Genomic DNA, 20,020 nt, shown 5'->3' with positions numbered 1-20,020 from the left:
GTTCCTATCAGACTCTCACGCAAATGAATTGTTGATGTCCCCGCGGGGGCTCAGTAATATCCGCTCTCAATTTTGGTTAAATTGTGCTAATTCTTGTATCGCAATCAAACAGAATTTCGAATAATGAAATTATCAATTATTTTTAAGTGTTCTCTCCCTATTAATACGCTTTAACTAAATGACATAAAATTTCTTTCTTTCCTTCTGAACCCATTCATATTTGTATTGTTTAAACACTTTATCTAGATGAAAATATCTAATAGTTTGATTTCGCTTTCCTTCACATTTAGATTAATGACAACGTACAGGATCAGTGCCTGTTTGAACTCGTAAAACCTAAGAAAATTGTTTTTAATTTACTCCCATATGAAAGATGGCACATCATTTGTGAACGTCACACGTCGTACATTTTCCTGGCGAATCTTCTCTTGAGAAAGCTGTAAAAAATGAAAATTGAAGCATGGGTATAATTTACACTTAAATCCCCAAAGAATACAATTTGAATATATGAGGGGACATTATCCACTTAAAATGCATTGTTTTACAACGACAATCATAACATATAACATATAGGCCAATTGTAAAGCCTCTAAGTCAGGCGAGTGTAAAGAATCGTTATCACTAATTCTATTGCATTCGTTTGTACATTACAATTGATCTTTTGCGTTATGCTTGTATAACTTTTCTCCGTCGGGCGGCGACACCAGTCTGAGGCCGAGAGTCTCGAGGCAGTCCACTAGACACCAGAAACAAAAGGTCTACTACCACTTACTTGTCAATGTTTCCTAGAACAATCACAGTATGCACGATTTATTCATTAGTATGAACAGGGGAATCCCCTACAGACTTTTGGCCCGATCCTGCGGATTTATGAGCTTTATTAAGATCATTATAGTGACGTCTCTGGAGAGGCCTCTAGATCATGTTCCTCTCCCAGACAGTCATCCTGTCCTAGTCACGATATAGAAAATCTTATATTGACACTTAAACAAAGAGTATTACTTTCAGTATTTATTGTAATCGTTTTTCCTTCGCTTTCTTACCAAGTCCTCAAATTATAAACGCTGATTGGTTTTCTTTTTCTTTTAATTCTTTCAGCAAATATAATTTGCCAATTCCGCCAAAATATTTCAGTTTTGAAAATGTCCACGCTCTATGCATCTACCGGGATTTAAACTTGCTATCGTTTTGTGTCCTGTATTGTATGCTCTGGAAGAGTTTCATGTGTAAATGCCTTAACACGTGTTTTTATGGATGCGTTTATTGCTGAATAAACCCAACTACAAGGCAGTCACAATACGTTTATTTTATGTCATTAATAAAACACAGGGTCACAACAATTTCTTCTTTTGAAGTTGGCCAAATTGAAAAAGGCATCAATTTTAAATGGCCATGTTTAGTTGAGAATTAAACAAGAACATCTAAATCAAACCAGCCGTTTGAGATCCCACTGGGATAGAAGATTGTACAAAAGATTCGGCATCATGGATACAACATTACATCATACAACTCTTAGAACATGACCAGTGTTGATAGTGTCTTAAAGTGTGGGAACTGAGAAGGGAATTCGTAGAAATAGATAAAGGTCTCATTTAGGTGACTTAAAGAGGTTCCTAAAGGTTCTGTGACTCTGTCTCCTACATTGTATGTTTAAGGAACATTAAATTGACCACTATTAATCTGCTACACCTATCGTATCATTAAGGATCTGCATCAATTCCTCGGTGTCCTAATTATTCTGTCTGTTACTGATTAAGTTGGTTTCCCTCAATATTTTTTCCTTATATAACCATGACTATTGATGTCCCACGAGACATTCGTAGATATATGACCCTGGCTGCTAGATACACGTCCTGATATATCCTTGGATGTTGATATCCACTATACACCCGTATTCATTATGACTCTGGCTGTTGCAAGGACGTTTAACCCCAACTAAAAAAACTTGTTGTCCAACAAACCGACCAGTCTGGATAATTGTTATTTGTGTGGTTTTAATTATATTTTCTTTAGGGACCATAATCGAAATTCCTTGGAATTTTTTGTTTTTGTTTTGACAATTATGACACCATCACATGGGATAATTATTATTTAGTATAACTGGTCTAGATAATGACAGATAATCAGATAAATAGGCGTCAGGCAACGAACAAAACAGTCGGAGAGATACCTACGAAGTGAGGTACTGATACATTAAGGGTTATCCCTACAGACGAACGGTTAAAAATGATGCACGCCTTAACATCACTACTCGCGCCAGATTTAACAGAAATAACATAACCAATTCTTAGTATGTATCAATTCTTGGTAATTAATATAATAAGCTGTAAATGAATAATGACAAACTTAGCGCAAACAAAAAAATGCGTGCTTCATTAGAATATAATTAACTCGTGTGGATCACATACATTGTTCAAAACAGCCACACCGTTATGCTCACGTCTAAGCCACACCGTTCAGTTCACGTCTAAGCCACACCGTTATGTTCACGTCTAAGCCACACCGTTATGTTCACGTCTAAGCCACACCGTTATGTTCACGTCTAAACCACACCGTTATGTTCACGTCTAAGCCACACCGTTATGTTCACGTCTAAGCCACACCGTTATGTTCACGTCTAAGCCACACCGTTATGTTCACGTCTAAGCCACCACACCGTTAAGTTCACGTCTAAGCCACACCGTTATGTTCACGTCTAAGCCACACCGTTATGTTCACGTCTAAGCCACACCGTTATGTTCACGTCTAAGCCACACCGTTATGTTCACGTCTAAGCCACACCGTTATGTTCACGTCTAAGCCACACCGTTATGTTCACGTCTAAGCCACACCGTTATGTTCACGTCTAAACCACACCGTTATGTTCACGTCTAATCCACACCGTTATGTTCACGTTTAAGCCACACCGTTAAGTTCACGTCTAATCCACGCCGTTATGTTCACGTCAAAGCCACACCGTTAAGTTCACGTTCAAGCCACACCGTTATGTTCACGTTTAAGCCACACCGTTAAGTCCACGTCTAAGCCACACCGTTATGTTCACGTCTAAGCCACACCGTTATGTTCACGTCTAAGCCACCACACCGTTCAGTTCACGTCTAAGCCACACCGTTATGTTCACGTCTAAGCCACACCGTTATGTTCACGTCTAAGCCACACCGTTATGTTCACGTCTAAACCACACCGTTATGTTCACGTCTAAGCCACACCGTTATGTTCACGTCTAAGCCACACCGTTATGTTCACGTCTAAGCCACACCGTTATGTTCACGTCTAAACCACACCGTTATGTTCACGTCTAATCCACACCGTTATGTTCACGTTTAAGCCACACCGTTAAGTTCACGTCTAATCCACGCCGTTATGTTCACGTCAAAGCCACACCGTTAAGTTCACGTTCAAGCCACACCGTTATGTTCACGTTTAAGCCACACCGTTAAGTCCACGTCTAAGCCACACCGTTATGTTCACGTCTAAGCCACAACGTTATGTTCACGTCTAAGCCACAGCGTTATGGTCACGTCTAAGCCACACCGTTAAGTTCATGTCTAAGCCACACCGTTACGTTCACGTCTAAGCCACACCGTTATGTTCACGTCTAAGCCACACCGTTATGTTCACGTCTAAGCCACACCGTTATGTTCACGTTTAAGCCACACCGTTAAGTTCACGTCTAAACCACACCGTTATGTTCACGTCTAAGCCACACCGTTATGTTCACGTTTAAGCCACACCGTTAAGTTCACGTCTAAGCCACACCGTTATGTTCACGTCTAAGCCACACCGTTATGTTCACGTTTAAGCCACACTGTTAAGTTCACGTCTAAGCCACACCGTTATGTTCACGTCTAAGCCACACCGTTATACTTAAGTCTAAGATACGCCGTTATGTTCACGTCTAAGCCACACCGTTATACTTAAGTCTTAGATACGCCGTTATGTTCACGTCTAAGCCACACCGTTAAGTTCACGTCTAAACAACACCGTTATGTTCACGTCTAAGATATGCCGTTATGCTCTCGTGTAAAACATACAATGTGGACATCTGTTTGACTGAATATGACTCCATGATAAATCTACGTTTTTACCTCAATCTAAGCAGCTGAATATTTTTCCTAAAGCAGTCTCCTTGCTTAGTTCAAAGTTCTTAGTTGTATCTAATAAGAGCATTTATTATGATGGAAATGCCGCTCTATGTTGTACCCTACCTGTGTAGCATTAGTCATAATCGCCATTTGCATTGCCCCTACATGTATGTTCTAATTTTCCATTGTTTGCACATTAAAAATTGCCAAACTTGTCCGCGATTGCACATGATGCATATGTTTCGTTGTTTAATTGATAGCATTCGTATTAAACACTAAATATTAGCGATGTAACCCTCATTTCCCTCCGCCATTATACTGAGGCAGTTACACATTCTGACCTTATCTGTCTTGTTGTTATCGAATTTGTCAGGTGATGATATCGGAACATCCGTAAAAAAAGATATATCGGACAAGAGCTGAAATATATATATCTCTGGATGACATGAAAACCGGAAGTTCAGACAACAGGTATATTTAATTGGATAAATAATCTTCTCGCGAAACAGATACAATATATATCTGCACCGTTCGACCACCTTCCATTCTATGACAGGTCTCGTTATCGTACGTACGTTAAATGAATCTACACACGTACACTCGTCGTATGATTATACAACAGTATGAGGTGAGACTACCGATATGATGTGAAGGTCACACACGTCATATATAGTGAGCAGTCACTGATAATTCAGTCTTTCTCAGCAAGATGGCGTACAAACTTGTGATCGTCTTAGCATTCCTAGGAATGGCTTTGGCCAATTCTGTTAAATTTCAAGACTGTGGTAAGTGTCAAACCTGATTACTATGTAATTTAGTTTTAACTCGGGAAATATTGCAGTAAAACGTCTATACCATTTCAGAATCAGCAGAATTAGGGAAGTCCTTGATGTCTCAAATCAAGCAATTGTTTCGATGTACCGAAAGCTTATCATAGTCAATCACATCACACTAATGTCCTTTAGTACGCGTACTTTGTGTATGTCTGTTGAAGGGACAGAACGGAGGAGATTTCTTTATATTCCGTCCTTACTCGGACTATCTGTATTTGGTTATCGCTATAATGACTTACCTTGAAATGGAAAATGTCAACCATGAGAATACCTTGGTATCGCTCGCTTTAATCGCCATTACTTCCTTTAAAAAGGTACAGGAAATATGCGTAGTTGCGTGAATATGCCGTGATGGAGTATCGTTATACCTTAAGATCATGTGAAGAAAAAACTAAAGGTGTTACACAAATCATCTACTAGGAACGTGCTTAAGCAATGAAAATACCAAATCTCAAAAAGGATGTTTTAAGACAAAGGTTTGGGAAAAGAAGTTTTCCGACAGAACAAGCGATATTATAAATCAGATATAGAAAATAATAAGATATATTGTATTTATGCAATGTTCATATCAAAACTTTCAAATTTCGAAGGCAGTTTCACATCAGGAATTTCTAAAATGGCGTTTTGTAATTATTGATGTGTATACATGCATAAATAGTTTAGTATAAGATTATTAATGAAACAATGCTGATATCGGATTATGTGAGTAGGTTTGGACACGGCCTCAGATTCACAGATGATAACACTCCTGAAGATAGCTGGATGTCCTCTTAAATGATCGTGTTCGCATTGTACTAAAGTGTGCATAGCCGTCCTGAATTAGGTCGGAGTCCGATGGTGTTAGCCATGTCGTATGTCTTTGACCTATGTTATCTATAAGACACCAACATTCGACAGCGGGTGAAGTGGTGAAGAGGTTATACCTTTCAAGCAATGGGATCGAGGTTCAACCTTTCACTCGATGGGAGCATGGGAACGAGGTCAGACTTTTCAGAGGGGCTGTGGGACGATATTAGACATTTCAAACAATGGAAGTAGGCTTGACCTTTCAGACAATGGGAATAAGAAACTAGACTCCACAGACAACGGCGACGATGTTTTACCTCTCATCCAAGGGGAACAAACAATGAAACAATAAAACAATAAAAAAACAGGAACAATCTTAGAATTCACAAAAACAAACAGGAACAAACTTAGAAATAACAAAAAAACAGAAACAAAGTTTGACCTTCAGACGCTAGACCTTCACGACCATGAGAACACTATCACTATCACTTATCATCTTTACAGTAGGTACATGTAGGGCATTCGATTTGTACCCGCTGTCCCCATTGCTGTACCGCATAAAACAACTGAAAGATTATCTCTTTGTCTCCCCTCCTCTTTCTTTAATCTTCTGAGTTGATAAGCTCCCTGTGATGAGAACTATCGGCCGTGACATGTCTACCCTAATAGAATCACGCTCCCTTTGATGAGAACTATATGTTTTGTCCCCAGGCCGTGACATAACAACCTAAATAAACTATGCTTCCTGCTTGGCGCTCATTACTGCAGCGAATGCACAAATAAAGAAGCCTACAGTTTTATTCCCTATCCATTAGGAGGAATATATAGTATTCCAATACGCCTACAACATGACGTTTTAGTGAAATGATCACGTGGCGTTAACCCACTCCAGGAAGTCATCGTCCTTCTGTTAGACTTTTCTAAAACAACAGCTTAACCAAGACGCATTACATGCACACGAAGTAAAATGTATTTGGCAATAACATGTGCATAAATAGCCCGGAATAGCACGCTCAAAACCATCAATAAGTCATTCTTGAATATGCTTCACCGAATTAAACGAAAGTCATTACTTAAAGCGAAATGAAAATATCAAGTCTCCGCTACGACATCAGCTCTACTTATACATACATACCACTGTGCCACGACTTGTACACAGATGTAAAGATTTCTAAATTCTTATATTTACCACAGATAATAGTTCATCAAGGTTCAAAATTCTTATTTCATATACGAATACAACGTGTAAATCATTAAACTAAAATGGAAAGATACAAGAGAAATATATTTATACCTTGATTTCAATATTTTCATTCCACAAAACGCAATTAATTTGACAACCCGGCCAATATTTCCTTCATGCTAATCTGGCCTCGAGGGACACACCTAATAGAGAGGAACCTGTTACGTGTAAGTCAGTCGGTAAGGGTTTTATATTAGTAACTGAAAAGTTAATCCTCACACTTAGGAGATGGTAGTTAGTATTTTGTCTGCGTTCCGTGTAATGTTGGTGCCTGTACTAGCATCAGATCAAACAGTCGGACTTAGAACTGTGACATTTTATCATTTTTAGAAATCTTTGATTATATGATCAAATGATTCTCCATTGCAGGTTCCAAGGGAGCGACGATACACAGTGTAGATGTTGGAGGATGTACAGCTGAACCATGCCATCTTATCCACAACAAGAATGCCACTATGATGGTCAACTACACAGCAAGTAAGCTTCACCGTGTTATCGCTTGTAAACTGTCGGTTGAAATTATTAAGCTGTTACTGATGGTAATATTTCCTTTCTAAAACATTCTAACGTATGAGTACCGCTGAAGTTAAAATAAATGTGTCCAATGTTTAGGTATACGTTTGTTGTCTTCACGGGCGCTGTCACGGGTACCTTTTTATGTATAGTATCACCAACTACATTGTACGTTACCATTGGTACCTTTTTATGTATAGTATCACCAGCTACATTGTACTTTATCATGGGTACCTTTTAATATGTAGTATCACCTGCTATATTGTACGTTACCATGGGTACCTTTTTGTGTACAGATGAGGACGTGACACATCCAACAAACTCCATATATGGTATCATTGCCGGCATACCTGTCAAATTCCCATCGCCTACGGATTGCTGTTCAAATAAAAATGTTGTTTGTCCCGTCAAATCGGGGTCTACCTCACAGTATAATATCAACATCTTTGTTTCTCCATCTTACCCAAAAGTAAGTACAGAGTTAATCATGTACTCTATATGATTTACGTTTGCTGTTTTGAACCTATATTATTTGTTTTCTGGCTTCCTTTACATGGATGAGGTAAAATGATCTTGTGCGAATCTCAGAAAATGTTCACAACCAGCCCTTTTTGAATTAATTTCAGGCTTGTTGTCTTTAGGATATTGACAGTACATCAATAAAAAAAAACAAATAATCATATATTGTAACGCTTGTTTCGATAATCTTCAATTTGCTATCCATATTTCATCTTCTTGTTTTTATTTATTTATCTATTTTTTTTATCAATATTAATCTATTTATTTATTTGTATTTTAGATCTCAGTTCTCGTTAAGATGGCCATTCTTGATGACAACAAACAGGACTTCCTGTGTCTAGTATTTCCCGCCGTCATTGCCGACAGTTGAAAGGGAGATAATTCTTTTTGTAAACTATTAACGCAAGATGCTAAAACTGCCATTTATCCATGACTTTTTATACGAATAAATATTGCAATTGAATTCATCAATTTTATTTTTACAGATATAATATAATAGCCTTGAATAAATAGCTAGAGTATATCCAAATATAATGGATAATAGATAGAAGACAAATCTTTGTTTTTAAAGTATATGTGGATGAAGATATTAAGACATGGTGTTCAGAAAAGGTATATATTTTGCATCATTAAAGAAATATCCCGAGTACATACAAATATAGTAACATCCACAAACGATGAACAGTAGTAGTGTCGACATTATAAGAATGGCAATGATGATGATTTGCATGAACAAACTTCGCATAATGTAAAAATGTCTTTTACAATGAGATTACGAAATAAGTTATGTGTCTTCCAGGTTTATAAGCCAACATATAACATTTATTATTTAGATAACTATAAAAACATAATAAACTGTGATATTCGAATGCCGCGGTTATAGGGGAAACCGGGATATTGTCACCACAAACGGGAAAGTTCTCAATAGCAAATTCGAAAGAACCCGAAATAATGTATAAAGAACACACAAGATGCTAGAACATTTAAATCGCGAGTTATATACAATAGAGCGAACAATTAATTCTACATCACCATACGATTTTTTTGTCCATCTAGGATACATTGTATGTGCAGTTGCGTAACAAGCATTTTCTATTTATCTGAATTGCATTTACGATAGAAATGTCAACAATCGTTTCGTTGTTTAATTGTAAGGTGTTATTGTTGTTAATCTATTTTAAAAGAATAAGCTCATAATTTCCAGAAACAAACTTTTTGCTGTAGTTCAAGTTAGTGTGTGTTATGATCACGTTGAAGGAAGTACAGGGGTCTTAAACGAGGTTCGCAAGAGCGTGTCTAAAGTCCGGAGGTGGCTGACCTGATATCCGGAATTAATTTAAGGTCCTCAGACAAGACTCTTCCCCCTTTTCTTCTTTTGGTCTTTCCTTGGTTGAATCATGGCTATTTCAGTCATTCACACAAACAAAATTAAACCAGTAATATAAAAGTTCTCCAATCACAGTTCCCTCGTGAAGGTAAGTTAAAAGAATAATATCCTAACTTATAAACATCATGTATATGCCAGCATTCAGCACCCAGCAAACCCAAACGAATCGTCCTGTGGATGTTCGTAGATCCATTTTTCAGACTGGAACTAATGGCACGAAGTCTAAACTCTAGTCGTTGATCTTTTGTGGTTTCTTGGTCCTGTAGAGGGTCCAGACATTTTCCGTCCTTAGGACGAAGATACTTTTCATCGCCATTTGGCTCTCGAGAGAAAGACATCCCATTTAGTTCTTTTTATGACTTTGTCTAGAGCTCATTCCGTGTTCTGATGACGACGAGTCTTTTTAGTCTTCAACCTTATTCAACCTTACTCCCCAAACTCGTCATTACTCAGCTCATCTTCAATAGCATGGGCTTGCTGGAGATTGGCACAAAGCATATCAGCATAACCTGGAGTCTCATTCTCCTGTCGTAACCAACATCAGATGTCCCCAGCATTAGGTCAATTGGCTGCATTACCTCCCGTCGAAGCATGAGGTAGCTTGGAGAAATCATGATTGCCGGTTTCGAGTAGCACGAAGTGATCCATCTAATTGCTGTTAGTTTTTATCGTAGTCAGTCTGTTTCCCCTTGATAAAACACCGGATCGCCTGAAGCAATGTTCGGTTGTATCGTTCAACTTGACCGTTGAAACAGGGGTGGTAAGGAGTGTTACGAGTCTTGGCGAATTTCGTCCTTTCACACAATGCAGCAAATAGCCCACCTTCCGACCCTGAGTTATTTAGCGGGCACTCGAACCGTGCAACAAACCTGCAGTCTGGTCGGGTAGAACATAAAACTCCACCCCCACCCCATCCCTAACTTGGTGAAATGTCAATTATAACTAAAACATACTGGTTTTCATCATGACGCAATCGATCAAGTGTTTTATGGTAACAAAACTTTCCTGCAGATTTAGTATCGTGACATGCAACTTAATTGTCATGCTGAAGATTGGCTCCTTCTCTGGTCTCTATTTATCGCCTTCCGAACGGAAAAATGACCGACCCTGCCTTAGCAACAGTTGAGATCTCAGAAGCAACCAACATTTCATTGTCGGTCTGCATCTGTCTCCTTTTCCAACTTTACCTTTTCCAATTAAAATCTAAAACCGGTATGTTCAGGGATTCTTACCATTGCCGTTACAGCAGCCTTTTTCTCAAAACCATCCTTTCAGAAAGGAGTCGAACATATACCATTTCCGCCACATCAGACTGTATACATTTGTAACCATCAGAAGCAAGATCCTGTTACCTCTTTGCAAAATCCTCCAACAATTCCTGCAGAGTTTTTTAGTATGCAGTGCAGTTACCAACAGGTAATAGTCCTCTTGAATCTTAGCCGACCTGAAATATTTAAGCGCCTTTCCCCTTAACGCTTCAACAATCCTGTCATATATTTGATTTGCGCCCGAACAATATATATATCCCGGCTATTCTCTGAAATTGTATTTCAAAGAGTCTCCATTCTACATTACAATCAAATGTTGCCATCCTAGATGGTGGAGATACCCCGCGGTATTTATCACAATCTGTTGCATGTCTTTTTTCAAACCACTCATATCGGTACGAGGCATTTCATCGGTAAAGCATCCTAGGAACCGTCCCGCACAGAACCCGTCTGCTTTTGAACTGAAATGGCAGTCTTCGAAGCTCTTGTTTTGTTTTGATCACCTCTTTCCGTCTTCAAAGTAAGGTCTGGTTTCCTATATACTCCATAAAATCTCAGTTTGTAATCTCTCAAACATTGGGAGTAGATCAGTTTCGGGGCTTAACAACTCAAACTTCATCCCCATATCAGCTATCACAGGATCTGATATTACCACCACTTGGTGGCCATTATTCCTGGCAGCAATTATTGCTGTAAATACCTGATCTTGTTGTCTGTTCTTTTAGTGCCTGTTCAGCCTGCCTATCCAAACGCGCTTCCAATGTTTTCACTGCCTTATATATGCGTGTTTTCCTCATTGAAACATAATATTGACTTTAAGTCTTAAATTTCAGAACACAGAAAATGATTAGTTCTTAACAGATTAACAGGCACCTCGCCCTCAGATTTCTTCTGCCTCCACCATCGTCAGGCACTTGTTTAAATGCAATAGCGTTGTTATCAAATAAGCCCTGGAGATGCTACAGTTTAAAGCAAGCCCCATTCTTCTCCCGTATTCTGAGGAATGCCGACGACCAAGACGTGCCAATTTCATGCAAAGTTTGCAGCTCAACCTTTGTGGGCATTTTCACTGGTTTCGCCATCGTCATTATAAGGGATGATTACTTCCAAAGAAGTTACGAACTTACTAAATATACTAATTAGCTCAGAAATACTATGCTCAGACGCAGTAGGTCACAGAAGGATACAATCTATATGAATAAGACAAACAAACAAAACTTATATTCAAAACATGGAAGATACGCTAATCCCAATATGACGACTATCAATGAAAGTATACCTTAAAGTCAAATTTTAACCAAAATATAGGTCAGTAAGATTACAACATACGCGAGTCAGGCTCCGTGTAAGACTCTCACACCAACGTTCTATAATTATCTTAGATGAAGATTTTGAATTTCAGAAACAAACCCTTTGCTGTAGTTCATGTTAGTGTGTGTTATAATCACGATACGGGAAATCCAGAAGTCCAAAGCGAGGCTGACGAGGGCGTGTCCGAAGATTAGTGGTATATCTCACATTTCTCTCCGACATTCTACTGCTGCAGTTACACTATAAAATTATTATCTGTTTTGCTTGTTATTTATTTGTCAGCTAGTGATATCGGGACATCCGTAAAATTATGTCGGACAGGAGCTGGACTATAAATATATCTGGATGATATGAAATCATAACCGGAAGTTCATGTATACTTAGTCCAATCAAATGATATTCGTGCTTTACAGAAATTATATATATCTCCACCGTTCGATCACCTCCCATTATATGATAGGTATCGTTATCGTATGTACGTTATAATATGAATCTGCACATGTGCAATAGCCGTATGTTGAAGCGAGACCTAGCGATATAAGGTGAAGGCCACACATGCTATATATATAGATGGGCAGACACTTATCGTTCACACTTTTTCAGCAAGATGGTGTACAAACTTGTGATTCTTTCAGCTTTCTTAGGAATGGCTTTGGCCAATTCTGTTAAATTTCAAGACTGTGGTAAGTGTCGAATTTAAGAATCTAATCCCAATTAAGTTTTGGCTCGGGGAATTTTGCAGTAAAACGCCCACACTATTTCATTATCAGAAATATTAGAGAAAACATCGATGCCCTCAGTCGAGAAATTGTGAATATTCTGTTATTGAGTATCGTAGTACATCAAAGCCATGTGGAGAATTAAACTAAAGTCATTAAAAACATAATGAATTATACTTAGAAAACGATCAAGCATCGAAAATAAATATATTTGGTTCTACAGATATTTATGTTTTAAGATAGTACAAGCTATGATATTAAGCAGATATAGAAAAATAATACGGTATTTTGTATATCTTACATATATGTGTCTGTAAGTCAGGTTCCACATAATGAAGTTTTCAATGATTGATATACGTGTATAAACAGTTTATTATAAAATATATATGTAACAATGACGTAGGATTATGTATGTATTTTTGAACACGGCCTCAGATAAACAGAAGATAACGCTCCTGAAAATAGCTTAATGTTATCGTGTTCGCTGTGTACTAAATTGTCCATATAGCCGGCCTGAATGTCTTTGACATATATAATCTGTAAATTCGACAGTGGAAGAAATGATGACGAAGTTATACCATTCACACAATGTAACATGGGAACGATTTCAAACTTTTCAGACGGGATGAACGACCTTTCAAACAAAGGGAAGTAGGCTCGACATAACAGACAATGAAAACTGAGTTAGGCCTTCAGACAATTGGGACAATGTTATAACTCACAGACAATGGGGGCAATGTTATAACTCACAGACAATGGGGACAATGTTATACCTCACAGACAATGGGGACGATGTTATACCTCACAGACAATGGGGACGATGTTATACCTCACAGACAATGGGGACGATGTCATACCTCACAGACAATGGGGACGATGTCATACCTCACAGACAATGGGGACGATGTTATAACTCACAGACAATGGGGACAATGTTATACCTCACAGACAATGGGGACAATGTTATACCTCACAGACAATGGGGACGATGTCATACCTCACAGACAATGAAAACTGAGTTAGGCCTTCGGACAATTGGGACATTGTTATAACTCACAGACAATGGGGGCAATGTTATAACTCACAGACAATGGGGACGATGTCATACCTCCCAGACAATGGGGACGATGTCATACCTCACAGACAATGGGGACGATGTTATAACTCACAGACAATGGGGACAATGTTATACCTCACAGACAATGGGGACGATGTCATACCTCACAGACAATGGGGGCTATGTTATACCTCACAGACAATGGGGACTATGTTATAACTCACAGACAATGGGGACAATGTTATACCTCACAGACAATTGGGACTATGTTATACCTCACAGACAATGGGGACTATGTTATAACTCACAGACAATGGGGACAATGTTATACCTCACAGACAATGGGGACGATGTTATACCTCACAGACAATGGGGACGGTGTCATACCTCACAGACAATGGGGACGATGTCATACCTCACAGACAATGGGGACTATGTTATAACTCACAGACAATGGGGACTATGTTATAACTCACAGACAATGGGGACGATGTTATACCCCACAGACAATGGGGACGATGTTATACCCCACAGACAATGGGGACGATGTTATACCTCACAGACAATTGGGACGATGTTATATCTCACAGACAATGGGGACGATGTTATACCTCACAATGGGAACAATGTTATACCTCACAGACAATGGGGACGATGTTATACCTCACAGACAATGGGGACGATGTTATACCTCACAGACAATGGGGACGATGTTATACCTCACATACAATGGGGACAATGTTATACCTCACAGACAATAGGGACGATGTTATACCTCACAGACAATGGGGACAATGTTATACCTCACAGACAATGGGGACGATGTTATACCTCACAGACAATGGGGACGATGTTATACCTCACGGACAATGGGAACGATGTTATACCTCACAGACAATGGTGATGATGTTATACCTTACAGACAATGGGAATATAGGAAGAAGTACATTGTATTAGCTTCCCAAAAAGCTTCCAACAACATTGTGTATTAGTAAGCAGTTACAATAAAGATTATGATTGATGGATTTGATCAGAATCTACTAAGTATTTACAATTTGGGGTTTTATTTCTCCAACTGTAGTCTGTTGGTCAGGTGGTACCGTTGAGTCTCTCTCATGTCTCTGACTTTATCGATTACATTTTACCAATCACTGTGCATAAAATATGATAGTGAGCCAATTGATTTCGACAGACGATTTATATGTATTTGCAAGCCCCACAATATGACTGATACAGCGACCAATTGGTTAGTGGCAACAAGGTTAGACCTGGAGAGCATGGGAACGAGGTTAGACCTTTAGATAATGGGAACAGGGCTCGACATGAAGGCAATGGGGACACGGTTATACATCACAGACGATGACAAGAGGTTAGACCTTCAGACAATGGGAACTGGATTAGACCTTTAGATTAGATGTGTAAGGCCGTACAGACAGTGGTAACGATGTCTCAGAAAATAGAGTAGGACTTTTTTTTCTCTTATAAGCAAGTAGTACATTACCCCCATTTAACACCAAATTCTAAAGCAAATCAAATCAGTGGATGTCCGTACCTGTATTCAGTAGATATAAACAAAGATTACTTAATTATAACTTATCTGACACTTCCCACTTCCTTCATATCGTATTGATAGTTTCAACGGACATTAGATTGCTATCAATTATAAACCTTACAGTAGGTAGGGCATTCGATTTGTACCTGCTGTCCTCATTGCTTCGCCGCATAAAACAACTGAAAGATTATCTCTTTATCTCCCCTATTCTTCCTTAAGTCTTACCGACACTGCTTCTGAGTTGATAAGCTCCACGTGATGAGGATTATCAGTTCTTTCCCCAGGACGTGACATAACAATCTGATAGAATGATGCTCCCTACTTGGCGCTCATCACTGCAGGGAATGCACAAATAAATAACTTACTTAGCCATAATAATTTTAATATATAACTCATAATAGCACCTCAATTAAACATTTAAGAATATGTTTTTCAACGAATGAAACGAATGTCATTTCTTCTAAAGTCGACATACATGTATTTAATTCTTTACACTAATCCTGCCATAACTCATACATAGAATACATAACAAAAGCATGTATCTTGTATATCTTGTATACAAAAACAGTGGTCATGAATATGACAGAGTGCCGAGACCAGAACATCATGACACAGATATTATGAACAAATGTCCTCGAAAATAAATTGACCTCTCTCAGGGCTTCGAACTCAAAATCTACGGCACTAAATCGTCCCTTCTCAGGGCGTTAAACTCACAACCTAAGACACCAAATCGTCTTCTCTCAGGGCCTGAAACTCATAACCAACAACACTCCGTCGTCCTCTCTTAGGACCACCTCGAATTCACAACTTACGACACTAAATTGTTGCCTCTCAGGAACTCGAATTCATAACCTACGGAACTTAATAGTCCTCTCTCAAGTTAACGACACTAAATCGACGCCTATCAAATGCGACATTACCATTGCGCCACGACAACATCCCCATTAATATATAGATGTCAAGTTTGTTTGAACGCATAGAGTAACCATCGGTAATGTTTTGTCAATGCTAGAAAATTCCTATTTTATTTACGAATAAAAGTTGTCAAACATTTAACTAAAATGGGGAAAAAACAAGAGAAATATGTCTTTACCTTGACTACAAGTTATTCAACACAACACAATTGTCATTTTTAGGCAAAAGTTAATTTATGATCAAATGATTCTCCATTGCAGGTTCCAAGGGAGCGACTATACACAGTGTGGATGTTGGAGGATGTACAGCTGAGCCATGTCATCTTGTTCACGGCAAGAATGCCACCATGGTCGTCAACTACACAGCAAGTAAGCTTCACTGTGTTATCGCGTGTAAACCGTCGGGTGAAATTATTAAACTGTTACTGATGATAATATTTCCTTTTTTAAAACATTCTAACCTGTGAGTACCATTGAAGCTATTATAAATGTATCCTATTTTAAATATATTTGTTGTCTTCATGGACGCTGTCATTATGATATATATCTAGGTTTAAAATGATAAAAATACACGCCGATTACTTAGAAAAAGAATACATATTTACTTTAAAAAACGCGTGCTTCGTCATGACAGTGTGGCTATACCTACTTTTAACGTTCATTTTAGCGGTAATTTAGTCTAGCGATTTTTGCGCTGGTAGTAATAACGTGTTCCACTGGTACTAGTTGTCGTTTCTGTAAATTAATTATGTCACAATTAATTCGTTAATTCCAACTCACCATCGCTTTATTCGATTATCAGCTAAACTTTCTAAGTCTTCTAAGTCAACCAAAATGAAAATATGTACAATATCGCCATCTACGTTCCCATGGGTACCTTTTTGTGTACAGATGAGGACGTGACACATCCAACTAACTCCATATATGGTATTATTGCCGGCGTAAATGTCAAATTCCCATCGCCTTTGGATTGCTGTACAAATAAAAATGTTGTTTGTCCTATCAAGAAGGGTACTTCCTCACAGTATAACATCGTCATCTATGTTTCTCCATCTTACCCAAAGGTATGTACAACATTATCCATCTTATGTACACTCTAATTTTATGTTTGTACATCAGTACACTATGATTTACGTTTGTACACCGGTACACTCTATGATTTATTTTTGTACATCTGTACACACTATGATTAACGTTTGTACATCTGTACACTCTGTGATTTACGTTTGTACATCAGTACACTCTGTGATTTACGTTTGTACATCAGTACACTCTGTGATTTACGTTTGTACATCAGTACACTCTGTGATTTACGTTTGTACATCAGTACACTCTGTGATTTACGACTGTACACCGGTACACTCTATGATTTACGTTTGTACATCAGTACACTCTATGATTTACGTTTGTACATCAGTACACTCTGTGATTTACGTTTGTACATCAGTACACTCTGTGATTTACGTTTGTACATCAGTACACTCTGTGATTTACGTTTGTACATCAGTACACTCTGTGATTTACGTTTGTACATCAGTACACTCTGTGATTTACGTTTGTACATCAGTACACTCTGTGATTTACGTTTGTACATCAGTACACTCTGTGATTTACGTTTGTACATCAGTACACTCTGTGATTTACGTTTGTACATCTGTACACTCTATTATCTATGTTTGTTTACCTGTACATTCTATTATCTATGTTTGTACACCTGTACACTCTATTATCTATGTTTGTACACCTGTACACTCTATTATTTATGTTTGTACATGTCTATGCTTTATATTTATTTTCTTGCTTCCATTCCGTCCACGTATTTAAATGACCTTTGTACGGATCTCAAAAAGGTGTCTGCATCTAGTCTTTTCTAAATTAATTTCAGGTTTGTTGTTCTTTAAATATTTAAAGTTCCTTAATAAGTAATAATCATATATAGTAATACTTGTATTGATAAGCTTCAATCTGTCGTCCACTTTTCATCTTCTTGTTTTTTATCATTTTTATTTTAGATCTCCGTTCTTGTTAAGTTGGGCATTCTTGATGACAACAAACAGGACTTCCTGTGTCTAGTGTTTCCCGCCGTCATTGCCGACAGTTGAAGAAAATACTCTTCGCAAACTAGTAACGCAAGATGCTAAAAATGTCATTTATCCATGATTTTGTATACGAGTAAATATTGCAATTCAATTCTGCGGTATTGTTTTAACATATTTCATAATACAATTGTCTTGAATATATAACTAGAGTATATCAAAATTTGATGTGAACATCTTAGCTCCCTTAATGGAAGAATCTAAGACAAATATATGAAAATAAAAAAAAATAATACGGATGAAGATATTAAACCAGGTGTTCAGACAGGGTAAACATTAAAGAATTATCCCGATTAAATCCAAATATAGTAACATCAACTAACGTCGAACCGCAGAAGTGTCGAAATCAAAAGGAATGGCAATGGTAATGATATGCTTGACTAATCTTCCAATTGTGTAAAAATGTCTTTTACAATGGGATTACGAAAGCAACAATGTGTCTTCCAGGTTTGTAAGCCAAACATATAACATTTCTTATTGAAATAACTATAGAAAATCATAAACTGCGATATGCATATGCCGTAGCTATATGGGAAGCTGGGATGTTGTCATCAAAAAAGGGAAAGTTCCAGGAAAATCGAAAGACATCACGCAACCGCTCGAACAAATGCGTTCTCAAATGTTAGCAGTCCCTAATGTACCATATTAGTGTAGACTTGTGTAGGCGACTGAAGATGAGGAGTTCGAGTGATATATATTTCGTGGTTTTAATGATACTAAGGATGATATCTACTATTCATATCCTGTTATGTCGCTCAAATATGACGATACAGCTTTTAAACCGAAAATATCACTTGTGATATAAGTCATGGACATTCAAATTCATTTCACTATTTTGTAATTTATCCATTTCGATACCCTCACATCATGTGCATATCAGTATGGCGAAATCGTAAAACTGACAGGATACATGTTGACATAAGTTGGGTAAAGATCAAAGAAACTTTGAAATATTATATAAAGAACAGATAGGTGTTACCACATATAAATAAAGATTTAAAGTAATATAAAATAAAGCGAGCAATGAATTATACTGCAACATACAGATATTTTGTCTTTCTAGGATATGTAGAGTTTCGAAACAAGCATTTTCTATGCACACGGTCTGGTACTGGATTGCCAACTTTCATAATATACTACTGTAGGTAAACACTGAAAGGGACACAACAAGATTTTCCTTTGGACAGCAGGACTTTTAAACTCGTAACTTAACTCACAAAATATTGTTTACATCAATGATATCTAGGTATCGACATGTGCAGAAATCCTTTCTCTTAAAATTGGTGTATACCTCTTGACCACGGGATCATGTTTACAGCAATAATCTAACTTCCAATCTGGCAGTTTCGCCAAACTCGATGTAGTTAAGCGTGGCTTAGCCCAGACCCAATTTTCCAACTGAAATAACACAATCCAAGTGCATGAATCACTGTAGTGTAGGAGAGTATCAATCCGCAGCGTTTTTAACCAACACGCTTTCAAGATATCTTACTGTCATTAATGACCAATTGGCCATCACATTAAACTGTCGAGAATTAAAATTAATCTTCTAGCTCCCAACATCAACACAAACGCGGCTATTTCCCAACGATTGTGTTATTCATGCTCCGCATCGCTTTTCATCATTTAATTCGATTCTCGACAGTTGAATGTGTGGAGATGAAGAATGAATGTCAGAAAAATAAAACTTATTATACAGATAAAGGGATGGCCTTTACCCCATAACAAAACTCT

General features: G+C 37.9%; 2 protein-coding genes across 2 annotated transcripts; both read left to right on the top strand.

Annotated features, from left to right (window-relative positions):
* The first annotated feature begins 4,733 nt into the window (after positions 1 to 4,733).
* LOC117342522 (NPC intracellular cholesterol transporter 2-like) lies at positions 4,734 to 8,442 on the top strand. Its single transcript, XM_033904703.1, has 4 exons — positions 4,734 to 4,870; positions 7,317 to 7,424; positions 7,757 to 7,929; positions 8,260 to 8,442. The coding sequence occupies exons 1-4, from the start codon at positions 4,795 to 4,797 to the stop codon at positions 8,347 to 8,349; spliced, it is 447 nt and encodes a 148-aa protein (XP_033760594.1). The 5' UTR covers positions 4,734 to 4,794; the 3' UTR covers positions 8,350 to 8,442.
* Positions 8,443 to 10,195: 1,753 nt separating this feature from the next.
* Positions 10,196 to 18,380, top strand: LOC117342523 (NPC intracellular cholesterol transporter 2-like). The gene is made up of 4 exons (XM_033904704.1): positions 10,196 to 12,628; positions 16,452 to 16,559; positions 17,082 to 17,254; positions 18,203 to 18,380. The coding sequence occupies exons 1-4, from the start codon at positions 12,553 to 12,555 to the stop codon at positions 18,290 to 18,292; spliced, it is 447 nt and encodes a 148-aa protein (XP_033760595.1). The 5' UTR covers positions 10,196 to 12,552; the 3' UTR covers positions 18,293 to 18,380.
* Positions 18,381 to 20,020: the final 1,640 nt, after the last annotated feature.

Source organism: Pecten maximus, chromosome 14 (genome assembly GCF_902652985.1).
Source record: "Pecten maximus chromosome 14, xPecMax1.1, whole genome shotgun sequence".
NCBI lineage: Eukaryota > Metazoa > Mollusca > Bivalvia > Pectinida > Pectinidae > Pecten > Pecten maximus.
Note: the sequence above shows the minus strand (reverse complement) of the source record. Positions and strands in the feature narration are given on the sequence as shown.